The sequence below is a fragment of the Oncorhynchus tshawytscha genome, linkage group LG09 (genome assembly GCF_018296145.1).
Source record: "Oncorhynchus tshawytscha isolate Ot180627B linkage group LG09, Otsh_v2.0, whole genome shotgun sequence".
Taxonomy (NCBI): domain Eukaryota; kingdom Metazoa; phylum Chordata; class Actinopteri; order Salmoniformes; family Salmonidae; genus Oncorhynchus; species Oncorhynchus tshawytscha.
Genome location: NC_056437.1, coordinates 16,939,945 through 16,955,533, shown reverse-complemented (window position 1 = coordinate 16,955,533; position 15,589 = coordinate 16,939,945). Strand labels below are relative to the sequence as shown.

At 41.3% G+C, this 15,589-nt stretch overlaps 1 protein-coding gene across 6 annotated transcripts in view; it reads right to left on the bottom strand.

The window, feature by feature from the left end:
- Positions 1-1,756: 1,756 nt before the first annotated feature.
- The window catches only part of mat2al (methionine adenosyltransferase II, alpha-like), a 37,517-nt gene continuing 23,684 nt past the window's right edge, over positions 1,757-15,589 (bottom strand). For 5 of the 6 annotated variants that reach the window (XM_024431035.2, XM_024431036.2, XM_042326622.1 and 2 more), the window contains 6 exons: positions 7,552-7,664; positions 4,315-4,458; positions 3,064-3,282; positions 2,551-2,733; positions 2,266-2,399; positions 1,757-2,037 (listed from right to left, as the gene is read on the bottom strand). In XM_024431035.2, the coding sequence (XP_024286803.1) occupies positions 1,935-2,037; positions 2,266-2,399; positions 2,551-2,733; positions 3,064-3,282; positions 4,315-4,458; positions 7,552-7,664 (896 nt within the window). In that variant the 3' untranslated portion in view covers positions 1,757-1,934. Of the gene's footprint in view, positions 2,038-2,261; positions 2,400-2,550; positions 2,734-3,063; positions 3,283-4,314; positions 4,459-7,551; positions 7,665-15,589 lie in introns of those variants that run through there. The other variant, XM_042326619.1, reaches the window with a different exon arrangement.

Below are 15,589 nucleotides of genomic sequence, written 5' to 3'. Positions count from 1 at the left end.
CTATTCATGCCCCGGGTGAGCCGGGTGTTGATTGCATACAATGAAAACTAGTTTTAAAATATATGTATTTTTCCTGCATGATGCAGCATGCTGTAATGTTTACAATATGACCGAGTGGCGCACTTTATCGTTCGATTTGATCGATCAGGGCGCGCCTCCCTCACCGGCTTCCTCATGTCAGGTTCATGGCAATAGCCCCGTTCAGGTTAATAGAACTCTCTCATTACCATCTTTCATAAGCAACAGAAAGAAACAACTTCAGAGAATTCTGAAACAGTCGACCCGAATAGGATGTTTGACATGTTTCGACAAAGTAACAAACTATGCAATATCTCATCAAACAGGAAACGTTTACCTAACAGTTCTGCGTCTAGTTTTTTATCATTTGTATACTGTTGGACATTTTTACTGCATTGTTATGAGCGAGTAAAAAGCTTTTCGCAATATCTGCTATAACACCTGCTAAAACCGTAGCGCCCATATAGTAACGCCTAGAACACACCGACAGTGTTTTACAAAACGCCACCTGCTGGAGAAGCCAGATTTCGGGCGCGTGTATCCCTCTGGCTTCACCTCATAAGCCTCAATCACACAGACAAGAGTTTTGCGTTTCGGTACACCAGAAGTACATTCATTTCCAATGGAATGCTGTGTTTGCCTTGCAGCATTGCAGAGGCAGTTGCAGTGTGTTCTGTGTGGTGCATACCAGTGGAGGCTGCTGAGGGGAGGACAGCTCAACATAATGGCTGGAACTGAGCGAATGGAATGTCATCAAACACCTAGAAACCATGTGTTTGATGTATTTGATACCAATCCACTGATTCCGCTCCAGCCATTACCACGAGCCCATTCTCCCCAATTAAGGTGCCACCAACCTCCTGTGGTGCATACGTTGGATTTATCGAACAAAAACTGTGTGTAAACAGCTTGACAGAAATGGTAGCAGAAGGTGAATGTTACATTTTTGTTGCACACTTTCAGATGCTGCATACCATTACGCAAAATGGTACGCAGAATCATCTGGACATTCATCTTCTGCTACCATTTCTGTCAAGCTGTCTAGCATACGTTCGATAAATACAACGTATGCACCACAAAGAACACACTGCAACTGCCTCTGCAACGTTCCATTGGAAATGAATAAACCCTATCGATGTGATCGAGGTGTAAGAGGCGAAGCAGAGGGATAACTGTGCCCAAAACCTGTCTCCTCCAGCACGTGGTGTTTTGTCCGGTTTTTTTCTCCGCTCACCAAGCAAGAACTTTTTGTATGGAGGTCAATGAGTGTCGAATTGGGTTAAGAAAAAATGTAAAGGCTTATTTTCTATATTGGGCTTATATGATAGAATAGAAGTTGCGTAATGCTTAGGTTGTTAGTGTACTGATATAAGTAGGACACGTGACATCCCTGAAAAAAATACTACATATCGGAGTTGTACCTGTTCTTTACAAGCATATCTGCCCTCTCATTGGCTAGAATGGTCCCATCTGACCTTGCCTGCTCCCGACTCGATAGCCTTCCATTTTTTTCAGTTTTTTTTTTCATTGTTAGAGTGACCACTTGAGCATCTGGTCAATATAATACGGACCAATACACTTTGATTGGATACTTTTTTCTCTCCCTCCCGGATGCCGTTGAGTAATCAACAGATTACTACTTCCCTCTAGCGGTAATGGTGAATATTGCGCCTTTCACTTTTCTGGAGGCCATTACAAACCTTGCTTATTAAATTACACAACCAAGTGTCACACAGTGTTGCTGAAATGTCAATTTATATTTTCAGTAGGATAAAAGATAGAATTTGGCCCATGATTCACAGTTGACAATTACATGTTAAATCATAAAGAGAAAGGATCTACACTTTTTATCTGATAGTGTTATTTGTCAGTCAGATTTACAAGAAACAGCCAGGTGATAAGAGTGGTTGTTTCCATCAGAACTGCAGTGGCTTGGGCTTCTCCCAGGGGAACTCGTCCCGGCCGAAGTGTCCATAGCAGGCAGTGGACTGGTAGATAGGCCGCTTCAGACCCAGCTCTCTGGAGAAGAGGGGATATGTTAACACATCAGATTGTGCCATAAATTAGCCTGCTGCATAAGATTCTCCACCTCTCTTTGGCATAATCGTTGTGATTCCCAAATGCCCCAACTTGACCCAAAGCAGAAGCAGCTCATCAGCAAGATCAATTAGTCAAATAGCTTAGTATCTCAATTTGATAAAAAGCCACAGATCACTCTAGATTACAAGACAGTGATATTGTACTTACTTGACAATTACCCCAGGCCTGAGGTCAAAGTTGTTGTTGACGATCTGCAGCAGTTCATCCTCCTGCCTGGTGGACGTTCCATAGTGGAACACAGAGATGGACAGAGGGTGAGCCACACCGATGGCATACGAAACCTGGGACAGCAGAAACAGAAGATTCACACTCCCAAAAAAGATGAACAAGGTTTCAAAAAAAGTTCACACACTATTCTTCTTATTCTTATTACTATACAGCCAGATATTGAATGCATCATTTTAGTACATACTTTTAAGGATTTTGACTGACCTGAACCAAGGCTCTCCGGCAGAGCTTGGCTTTCACCAGAGACTTGGCCACCCAGCGGGCTGCATAGGCCCCAGAGCGGTCCACTTTAGAGTAGTCCTTTCCAGAGAAGGCCCCTCCACCATGCCCCCCCCACCCTCCATACGTGTCCACTATGATCTTACGACCTGTCAGTCCTGCATCACTCTGTCCAGAAGAGTACAAATACAAAACATAAAATACACACACCACACATCTAATTGCCTGGGAGATTATTCATACATTGTAAAACCAGCACTCCTGCAAGGAAACACCTTATAACACTATATATGTGTCCTTGAATTGATAAGAATCTATAAACAAAAGAAGTTACAGTATGTGTACATATCGACAAATTAGCAACTCCACATGTATAAACATTTACAAGCCTTTAAACCATGTATAAGGCATTTGATTTTGTTAGGGAATTTATTTACATTTTATTTAACTGACTTGGTTAGGGAATAATGGTGTATTATTTGAAAGCCCCATTCTTACCTGAGGTCCGCCCAGAAGGAACTTCCCACTTGGCAGCAGGTGGTAGATGGTCTTGTCGTCTAGGTAACGGGCAGGGATGACCTTCCGGACCACGCTGTCCATCAGGCTACGGCGTATCTCTTCCAGACTGACATCAGGGCTATGCTGCACAGAGATGACCACTGTATGGACACGCACCGGCTCCATGGCCCCACTGTTATCACGGTACTCCACTGTAACCTTGGAGACAGAGGGACAGTTCAAAGGTCAGCGTTTGGTCATAACTGACAAGAGGACAAGACAGAAGTTATCTGAAGAAATATTTCTGAAGTTGTATGCAAAAATATTATGCAAAAAATATTCAAAAACATTTAATGATTCATGTTTAGTTGTATTAGTACAGCGGTTCCCAAACTAGGGGTCACAACTGATATGAAATAGCTAGGACTGCTACGCTATGAACCACACACTATTGCAGAGACTTCGATTTCACCGGCCACAATTGCTAAGATGAAAACAATGTGTGGGGAGGCAGAGGCACAGAAACTCACATCAATACCTTTGTCAGATAACACTGTGAAACTAAGAATTGATGCTATAGCTGGCAATCAAGAGGAAAATGACTGAACCTAGCCTATTTGAGAAACTGAACAAACTGAATACAAGCGAAATACAAAAAAAGTGATAGATGAGTGACTGAATCAGCTAAATCTGTTTGACTGTGATCCTGGCTCAGTTGACATGCTGGTAAGTGAAATCAAACAGCTGATGGAGCTGTCATGTGACCAAATGCTGCAGACAACGCATTCACCAGTCATTTTGGAGGAGTTTTGGTTCCTGACTCAAAAGGGAATACTGTGCCATCTCCCTTCAAGCATTAAAAAAAACTCATGGTACGCTAATTCAGTGCTCTCCTCTGCAATAAAAACAAATATCGATCATAGTTGGATGTGATAGGAGAGATGAGGTACGCACTGTCGACCACGCCCCCTGAATTTGAGAAGCTCCGACACAACATGCATCAAGCACACCAATCTCATTAGTGGTGGTGAAATAAAATACATTATGTCAGACCCCTGTATTAGTATTTCATCTGATCTGAAACTCATTTCAAACCAATTTAATCTTGGGGATAAATATGCATCACCTCCATCTGTCTCCAATCCACTTGTATTTCTGTCGTTACATGATTTGTGCAGGATTGGGGACATTCACTAACTAGGTTCTACGTCACTCATTCTGATAGACTGGCCTCATCACTAGAGGGCTCACCTGAGTTTTAGAGTCCGGTCTGATCCAAGGACACTCCCCGTTGGCAGACAGCTCCTTCATCTTGTGGTTGAGTTTGTGGGCCAGTAAGATGGTGAGAGGCATACATTCCTCTGTCTCATCTGTAGCATAGCCAAACATCAGGCCCTGGCAGGACCACAGGCTCGATCATTAGACATTCACTTAAGCCAAGGCAGTGTGTGAATGCACGTGTGTGTAAATGGGTTGTTCCGCGAAATGAGTGTATTTTGTATCCCTTTGACATTTTAAGTAGGATTTGTGTACCAATATAGAATTTTAAGCCGGTTACTTTAAATTAAGTAACCTTTAAATTGTATTTTTCACCTTTATTTAACCAGGTAGGCCAGTTGAGAACAAGTTCTCATTTACAACTGCAACCTGGCCAAGATAAAGCAAATCAGTGCGACAAAAAACAACAGAGTTACACATGGAATAAACAAAAGTACAGTCAATAACACAATAGAACAATCTATATACAGTGTGTGCAAATGGAGTAAGGAGGTAAGGCAATAAATAGGCCATAGTAGCGAAGTAATTCCAATTTAGCAATTAACACTGGAGTGATAGATGTGCAGATGAGGATGTGCCAGTAGAAATACTGGTGTGCAAAAGAGCAACAAAAAAAAACAAAAAAAAACTATAATATGGGGATGAGGGTAGGTAGTTGGATGGGCTATTACAGATGGACTGTGTACATCTGCAGCGATCGGTGAGCTGCTCTGATAGCTGATGCTTAAAGTTAGTGAGGGAGATATAAGTCTCCAACTTCAATGATTTTTTGCAATTCGTTCCAGTCATTGGCAGCAGAGAACTGGAAGGAAAGGCGGCCAAAGGAGGTGTTGGCTTTTGGGATGACCAGTGAGATATACCAGCTGGAGCGTGTGCTACGGGTGGGTGTTGTTATGGTGACCAGTGAGCCGAGATAAGGAGGAGCTTTACCTAGCATAGACTTATATATTACCTGGAGCCAGTGGGTCTGGCGACGAATATGTAGCAAGGGCCAGCCGACGAGAGCATACAGGTCGCAGTGGTGGGTAGTATATGGGGCTTTGGTGACAAAATGGATGGCACTGTGATAGACTGTATCCAGTTTGCTGAGTAGTGTTGGAGGCTATTTTGTAAATGACATCGCCAAAGTCGAGGATCGGTAGGATAGTCAGTTTTACGAAGGTATGTTTGACAGCGTGAGTGAAGGATGCTTTGTTGCAAAATAGGAAGCTGATTCTAGATTTCATTTTGGATTGGCGATGCTTAATATGAGTCTGGAAGGAGAATTTACAGTCTAGCCAGACACCTAGGAATTTGTAGTTGTCCACCTATTCTAAGTCAGAACTGTCCAGAGTAGTGATGCTAGTCGGGCGGGCGGGGGCGGGCGGGTGCGAGCAGCGATCGGTTGAAGAGCATGCATTCAGTTTTACTAGCGTTTAAGAGCAGTTGGAGGACACAGAAGGAGTGTTGTATGGCATCAAAGCTCGTTTGGAGGTTTGTTAACACATTGTCCAAAGAAGGGCCAGAAGTATACAGAATGGTGTCGTCTGTGTAGAGGTGGATCAGAGAATCACCAGCAACAAGAGCGACATCATTGAAATATACAGAGAAAAGAGTCGGCCCGAGAATTGAACCCTGTGGTACCCCCATAGAGACTGCCAGAGGTCCGGACAACAGGCCCTCCGATTTGACACACTGAACACTATCTGAGAAGCAGTCATTTGAGAAACCAAGGCTGTTGAGTCTGCCGATAAGAATGTGGTGATTGGCAGAGTCAAAAGCCTTGGCCAGGTTGATGAAGATGACTGCACAGTACTGTCTTTTATCGATGGCGGTTATGATATCGTTTAGTACCATGACCAGCTCGGAAACCGGATTGCACAGCGGAGAAGGTATGGTGGGATTCGAAATGGTCAGTGATCTGGTTGTTAACTTGGCTTTCGAAGACTTTAGAAAGGCAGGGCAGGATGGATATAGGTCTATAACAGTTTGGGTCTACAGTGTCACCCCCTTTGAAGAGGGGTATGACCGCGGCAGCTTTCCAATCTTTAGGAATCTCGGACGGTACGAAAGAGAGGTTGAACAGACTAGTAATAGGGGTTGCAACAATGGCGACGGATAATTTTAGAAAGAGAGGGTCCAGATTGTCTAGCCCAGCTGATATATACGGGTCCAGGTTTTGCAGCTCTTTCAGAACATCTTCTATTAATACTATATGGTATGAATAAAGAATTGCTAAATTGCCAAAATTCAGCATTTTGACATGCCCCTTTGTGCACCCTCTGACTTCTAAGATTTTAACCCACATCACCAAGATTTCACTGAGTTTTCACCATCATTGTAAAGCTAGTTATCTTGCTGCTTTGAGAAAGTCATTTCTGAATATTATTTATTTTATGTGATTAGTAATTCACATATGTTTGTCCCTCATTTTAAGGTCAACCCTGTTACGTGAAAATGATCTCTCATTTTAATAAGGTGAAACTATCCCTTTTTTTCTAAAGAAACATTGAACATCTAATAGTCAAATCATAGAGTAAAACCAGGTGAGCTGGTTCTACTCTTTTATGTCGTTTTCTGGTGTTTTGTGGTGGAAAACTGAGAGGGTTGGTAGAGAATAACATGTTAACCCTGTTACCCATAGATAGACTAGAATGTTTTTAACAAAAACATTTTTGGGGTGAAGCTTGCATTCAACTACCACACCGTGTTGCACACATAAAGCTGCCAATCGGAGGTTGACGTTTATTGTCACAAGTCTTGTCCTGGAAGCAGAACTGAGCAAATTGGATAGGCCAGCTGCAAAGTCAAAATTGGGTGCATTGTAAAAATGTATGAATATATATATATATATATTTTTTTGTAACTTTTTTTAGTCTTAATTTAAGGTTAGGCATTAGGGTGAGCAGTGGGGTTGATGTTGGGTGCCAGCTAGTGACCACTCTGCAGAGTTGCCAGATTCATAATGAAAAACGCTATCTTCCTTCCATTCCCCGTCACAAGGGGATTTTTGTCCGCTTTAAGATAAAATCAACCCTCTTACATTCAACCATGTTACTTTATTTGGCACTTAATATAGTTTTTTAATTTAACCTCTTGAAATGGGAAAAATAGTTTTTTTTATGAAGTTGAAAATGTGTCTCTATGACAATGTTAAAATTTGTTGAAATCAAACATTTTATTTTTCAAAGTTACATTTCTCAATTGGTGGAACTGTAATTTAAAGTGTACCTGATCTCCGGCTCCGATGTCATCCTGATCCTTGCCTTCAAACACACATACTGATATCTCCTCTGCCTGGGGCTCTAGGGCCACCAGCACGTTACACGTCTTATAGTCAAACCCTGTAGAAAGACAGTTGCTTTATTGACTTATTCCACATGTTACAGCCTGAAATTGACTAAATAGTTTTTATCCTACCTCTCACGCAGCTACACACAATACAAAGTGATATGTTTTTAGACATTTTTGCAAATGCATTGAAAATTAAAAACAGAAATATCTCTTTTAGTGTCTTCGAAAATTATTCAGACCGCTTGACTTTTTCAAACTTTAAGTTATAGCCTTATTCTAAAATAGATTAAATAAAGTAAAAAAGGAGCACGTGATGACGCAGAGCTGAGCAGACGTTGACAATCCGAGCTCTTCAAAGTTATTCTATTATTACCTAAATAACGTTGAAACAATATTCTAACATCGGCTGATAAATTGTCAAGAACTTAACTTCCCAAAGAGGCATGGACCTCCGACCGAGAGGCAAGAAGGATGACCAAAACGTTGATGATTCCCAAGATAACGATAACGCTACAGCTAGCAAGATTAGCATTAGCCCTCATAACTCAGACTGTTGCTCTCGGCAAGCTCGCATGCTGGCTACTCTCCTCCGGGAAATTCAGGATGGTAACAAAGGTCTTTCTATGAAAATTGACAAGAAATCGTCTGAACTCCATTCTTCCATTGATGACCTGAAATCCTCCATGAATGATCTCCTTTGAGAACGACTGAGGCAGGGTTGCGCATTAGCACAGTTGAAGACACCATCGCTCGACATGACCAGGTTCTGATACAACTGCAGGACAATGCCTACCTCAAAAACAAGGTAGACCAGATGGAGAACCAGAGTAGACGTAGTAATATCCGTGTGGTGGGATTGAAAGAGGACAGCGAGGGCCGTGACCCGGCCCATTTCTTCACTCAATGGATCCCGGAGGTCCTAGGCATAATCCACTTCACCAAAACGCTGGAAATCGAACGCGCCCACAGAACATTAGCGCCGAAATCCCGGCCAGATGAGCCCCTATGGGCCGTCCTGAACAGGTTCCTCCGTTTCCAAGACAGAGAGAAGATACTGCAACTCGCAAGAGCCAAAAGGGACATCACCATCGATGGCAAGAGGGTCAGCCTTTTCCCGGATATGAGCGTGGATCTCGCCAGACGCAAGCAGTTCAGACCTGCCGCCAAAGCACTGAAGGAGAAGAACATCACCGGCTACCTCATCCACCCTGTGTGGATGAAAGTTCAGTTCAAAGGCTGAAGGCATCTCTTCAACACACCGGGAGAAGTGTTAACTTTTCTCAAAGAACTGAACCGCGTCTGAACCAGGAAGGTCTCTCTGGGGGATAAAATGGAGTTTGTTTGTTTTCTCTTATGAACTGTTGATATCTTCTTGGAATATGGATCCGTTTACCCCGATATCCGGTCGCTATAATTGATTTGTACATTTTCAACTAACCGTTTTTTTCCCCGGGGTGAGTTCTATTACATTTACAGGAGAGTATATTTTGGTTTAGTCAATATCCACTGGGCGAAGCAAATAAGTGGGCTCAGGCCCACTGCTTTCCCCCCAATTTATGTTTTTCTTCCGAAAAGAGACTCAAGCAGCCCTTACCGTGGGCAGTAAATATTCAGCCATAAATGTCTATTCACGTTTGTTTTCAACTTAGAGAGCTCGCAGGTTTTCGTTTACGCCAAGGTTTAGCTAGTAAGAGCAAGATGGAAAGCGAGCAGCAACGTATCTCTACAAGTCTATTCATGTTTGGTTGTTGTTTTAGTCTGACCATCGGGGTGGGCGAGATTTTTTTTCCTTTCTTTTTTTCTATGTTTATTGTTGTTTCCTTCCTAAAGAGACACATAGGTCACTCCTGTGTTCAAACCAAAGTAGACACATTTCCTGACTATTTACACATGAGAGATTTCCATTCGGTTACATATTTGAAACCCAACCTATGCTTAATCCACTAAAATATGTTACATTCAACGTAAAAGTTCTTAACAGCCAGATTAAAAGGAAAAGAGTCTATACATACCTTAAGAAATTAAAGGCTGACATTGTGTTTTTACAAGAAACACATCTTACAGCCAGTGAACACAAGAAATTGAAGAGGGAATGGGTAGAACAAGTTTTTGCATCCTCTTAACTCCAAAGCAAGAGGAACTGCAATTTTGATAAGTAGACACATCCCCTTCTGCGTCAACAACACCACCTCAGATCCCTCGGGCAGGTTTGCTTTGGTGCAGGGGCATATGTTCTCAGAGTCTTGGACCCTATTGAATATTTATGCTCCTAACTTCAATGACCATATGTCATAGAATGTCTTCCTTCAGGTCGCTCAAGCACCACCAGGATGGCTACTGGTTGGAGGAGATATTAATTTTTGTTTAGATACAGTTCTTGATAGGTCCTCTAATAAACCCTCACTTCTTACCAAAGCCGGCAAGCTCACCATGTCATTCATGAAAGATCTCAATTTGCTAGACATCTGGAGACAGATGCACCCACAGGATAGGGACTACTCTTTTTATTCACACCCACACACATACGCATAGATAACTTTTTACTATCAACCCAACTATTTCATAGTGTTAGATATCAAGTATCTCCCCAGATTGCCTAGTGACCATTCTCCTCTGGTATTATCAATCTCCATTCCTACCAAGGTAAATGGAGCATATAGATGGAGACTAAATTCTACACCCCCTAAAGCAACCTGAATTTTGTGCATTCATCAAAGAGCAGATCAATATTTTTACAAACCCTCCGCTCCTGACAGTTTCATTCTTTGGGACACATTGAAAGTCTATCTGAGGGGACAGATCATTTCCTATACTAAAGGGCTGAAGAGAAAACAGTGCGGAACTGAGTGCCCTTGAAATCTCTGAGCTAGAGAAAACCTACCAAAGAGGCCCGACTAAAGATCTATACAGGCTTTTGGTAAATAAAAAACTGAAATATAATATTCTGAACACATATCAAGCTGAGAGGGCCATCACTAAATCAAAACAGTGTTATTACGAGCTTGGAGAGAAAGCTCACAAAGTATTGGCATGGTAACTGAAAGCAGAGGAAAATAAGAGGACAATTAATGCTATAGAAACTCTTACTAATGAGATATCTTTCGACCCTACTGAAATTAATAATACTTTTAAGAAATACTATGAAGACCTCTGTTGATGGAATTTATAGGTTTAAATTAATGAGTAGAATAATCCACCCTGAAACCATATAATTGTATGAAATTGATTAGAATCATAAATAATTAATGATGGGTGTAGTTTTAGTCAGTAAAACAATATGTCTGTACAAATATGTCTCTACAGTATCTTAAACACAGACTGTAGTAGCAGAATTCGGTGCCGACCTGGCTAGGGCCTCAGAGATTGGGTAAAAAATGGGAAGTACTTCCCACGGTCTCCCTATCTTGAGGGAGAACGGGGAGTGATTCTCACGGCCTCCCCTAATCTTTGTCGGCTGGGTAGAAGGACAGTGTGTGCGTAGGATACCTAATGTTTGTGTGGAAGTATGTGCGGCGCTATAAAATGGATGTCTTTGTATTGTGGACTTCAGAACGTTCTCGTGAATAAACATTTGACTATTGTAGGCTGGGCCTCTGTCTGTTTTCATTTCAACCAGTATCTTACAAATTCTGGGTTACAGACTGAGAAGTTAATTGAAGTTCAGTTTATGAACATTGAGAACAAAATTCTCTTAACAACCTCTACACTTCCCAATCAAGCGATGATCTATCAAAGATCGACTCCTTTCTCTCCTCTCTCAACCTCCCATGCCTGTCAGAGGAAGACAGAGAGCGCCTGAGTGAACACTTCTCAGTTCCTGAATTGTTGGAGGCCATTAAATCCTTAACTTCTAATAAATCTCCTGGGGAGGATGGCTTCCCTCCAGAGTTCTATAAAGAATTTAGGGAGCTGTTGGTCCCCTACCTTATGGAGGTACTTAAAAAAGCCAGGGAAGACAACTGCTTTCCAGAGTCTCTCTCTCAAGCAGTGATTACTGTAATCCACAAGAAAGGGAAAAACCTGCTAAAGTGCACCTCCTATAGACCAATCTCTCTCCTTAACACAGATTGTAAACTGGTCACCAAGACCTGGTTACCCAATGGTCACTCTGGCAGAGCTCCTCTGTGGAGATGGGAGAACCTTCTAAAAGGACAACCATCTCTGCAGCACTCCACCAAATCAGGCCTTTATGGTAGAGTAGCCAGACGGAAGCCACTCCTCAGCAAAAGGCACATGAAACAAAGGTAAATGACAAAGAATGATAGTAAAAAGGCAAACTCAGCTCCATTCATTGAATCAGATGGCTCATTCATCACAAAACCAACTGATATTTCCAACTACTTTAATGATTTTTTTCATTGGCAAGATTAGCAAACTTAGGCATGCCATGCCAGCAACAAATGATGACACTTACACATCCAGACAGATATCTATATGACCAAATTATGAAAGACAAGCATTGTAATTTTGCCTTCTATAAAGTGAGTCTGGAAGAGGTGAGAAAATTATTGGTGTCTATCAACAATGACAAGCCACTGGGGTCTGACAACTTGAATGGAAAATTACTGGGGATAATAGCGGACGATATTGCCACTCATATTTGACATTTTCAATTTAAGCCTACTAGAATGTGTGTACCCCCAGGCTTGGAGAGAAGCAAAAGTAATTCCGCTACCAAAGAATAGTAAAGCCCCCTTTACTGGCTCAAATAGCCGACCAATCAGCCCGTTACCAACCCTTAGTAAACTTTTGGAAAAAATTGTGTTTTAAAAATGCTATTTTACAGTGAACAAATTGACAAACTTTCACCATGCTTATAGGGAAGGACATTCAACAAGCACAGCACTGATGATTGGCTTAGAGAAATTGATGATACAATTATGGGGGCTGTTTTGTTAGACTTCAGTGCGGCTTTTGACATTATTGATCATAGTCTGCTGGAAAAACTTGTGTGTTATGGCTTTACACCCCCTGCTATATTGTGGATAAAGAGTTACCAGTCTAACAGAACACAGCGGGCCTTTCCAACATAATCCAGGTAGAATCAGAAATTCCCCAGGGCAGCTGTCTAGGCCCATTACTTTTTTCAATCTTTACTAATGACATGCCACTGACTTTCAGTAAACTACTGTTCAGTTGTGTGGTCAGGTGCCACAAAGTTGCAATTGGCTCAGAACAGGGCAGCACGGCTGGCCCTTGGATGTACACAGAGAGCAAATATTAATAACATGCATGTCAATCTCTCCTGGCTCAAAGTGGATGAGAGATTGACTTCATCACTACTTGTTTTTATGAGAGACATTGACATGGCACTGAGCTGTCTGTTTAAACTGCTGGCGCACAGCTCGGACACCCATGCATACCCCACAAGACATGCCACAAGTGGTCTCTTCAGTCACCAAGTCCAGAACAGACTATGGGAGGCGCACAGTACTACATAGAGCCATGACTACATGGAACTCCATTTCACATCAAGTAACTGATGCAAGCAGTAAAATTTGATTTAAAATACAAAAATACACCTTACGGACAGTGGTGGAAACAGTACCCAACTGTCATACTTGAGTAAAAGTAAAGATACATTAATAGAAAATGACTCAAGTAAAGGTCATCCAGTAAAATTCTACTTGAGAAAAAGTCTTAAAGTATTTGGTTTCAAATATACCTAAGTATCAAAAGTAAAAGTATGAATAATTTCCAATTCCTTATATTAAGCAAACCAGATGGCACCATTTTCTTGTTTTTTTTAATTTACGGACAGCCACGGGCACACTCCAGCATTCAGACATCATTTACAAACAAACCATGTGTGTTTAGTGAGTCTGCCAGATCAGAGGCAGTAGGGATGACCAGGGATGTTCTCTTGATAAGTGTGTGAATTGGACTATTTTCCTGTCCTGCTAAGCCTTCAAAATGTGAAGCAACACAAACATAGGCACATACACATGCATACACACACACGATAACATGGATTTAGTACTGTAGATATGTGGTAGTGGTGGAGTAGGGGCCTGAGGGCACACAGTGTGTTGTGAAATCTGTGAATGTATTGTTATGTTTTTTAAATTGCATCAGTTTTTTCCTGTCACAGCCATTAAAATCTAACTGTATTAACTTCTTGGTGACAGGGGGGCAGTATTGAGTAGCTTGGATGAATAAGGTGCCCAGAGTAAACTGCCTGCTATTCAGTCAGATGCTAATTTATGTCATCAGCAACGCTGAATAGAATAGCGCCACAGTCAAATAATATTCCTAGAAAATATTCATATTCATGAAATCACAAGTGCAATATTGCGAAACACAGCTTAGCCTTTTGTTAATCCACCTGTCGTCTCAGATTTTGAAATTATGCTTTACAGCGAAAGCAATCCAGGCGTTTGTGTAAGTTTATTGTTTATTTTGTTTATAAGTTTATTTTGTTCAATAAAGATATTTTTTTTATATCCAAATACCTCCGTTAGTTTGGTGCGTTATGCCCAGGAATCCACCGGAAAGAGCGGTCACGACAACGCAGACAAAAATTCCAAATTATATCCATAATGTCCACAGAAAAATGTCAAATGTTTTTTATAATCAATCCCCAGGGTGTTTTTCAAATCTCTATTCGATAATATCAACCGGGACAGTTGGCTTTTCACTAGGACCGGGAGTAACAATGGCCGCCTTTCTCTTTTGTGCACAAATCACTCTGAGAGCCCCCACCTATCCACTTACGCAATGTGGTCGTTCACACTCATTCTTCAAAATAAAGCCTGAAACTATGTTTAAAGGCTGTTGACACCTTAGGGAAGCCATAGAAAAAGGATATCCCATTAAATGGGCAATAGGGATACTTAAGAACAGAGAGGTTTAAAAAACAGGGGCACTTTCTGATTAGATTTCCCTCAGGTTTTAGCCTGCAATATCAGTTCTGTTTAACTCACAAAGTTTTGACAGTTTGAAACTTCAGAGTGTTTTCTATCCTAATCTGTCAATTATATGCATATTCTAGCATCTGGTCCTGAGAAATAGGCTGTTTACTTTGGGAACGTTATTTTTCCAAACATAAAAATAGTGCCCCCTAGCTTCAAGAGGTTAACCCCTCTGGGATATGTGGGACGGTAGCGCCAACAGCCAGTGAAAGTGCAGGGCGCCAAATTCAAAACAACAAAAATCTCATTAAAATTCCTCAAGCATACAAGTATTTTACACCATTTTAGAGATCAAATTCTCGTTAATCCAGCCAGTGTCTGATTTTTAAAAAAAAATGCTTTACAGCGAAAGCACCACGATTATGTTAGGTCACCACCAACTCACAGAAAAACACAGCCATTTTTCCAGCCAAAGAGAGGAGTCACAAAAAGCACAGATAGAGATAAAATTAGTCACTAACCTTTGATGATCTTCATCAGATGACACTCATGTTACACAATACATGTATGTTTTGTTCGATAAAGTGCATATTTATATCAAATCTAATTTTACATTGGCGCGTTACGTTCAGTAGTTCTAAAACATGCGGTGATTGTGCAGAGAGCCACATCTATTTACAGAAATACTCATTATAAATGTTGATGAAAATACAAGTGTTATACATGGAATTAGAGATATTCTTCTCTTTAATGCAACTGCTGTGTCAGATTCCAAAAAATGGAAAATGGAAAAAGCAGACCATGCAATAATCTGAGTACAGCTTTCAGACAACAAAGCAGCCAAAAAGATATCCGCCATATTGTGTTGTCAACATTAGTCGGAAATAGCATTATAAATATTCACATAACTTTTTTTTCCTTTTTTGGGGGGGAATTTTACCCCCTTTTCTCCCCAATTTCGTGGTATCCAATTGTTAGTAGTTACTATCTTGTCTCATCGCTACAACTTCCGTACGGGCTCGGGAGAGACTAAGGTCGAAAGCCATGCGTCCTCCGAAACACAACCCAACCAAGCCGCACTGCTTAAAGTCAACATTGGCCTCATGGTGAAATCCCTGAGTGGT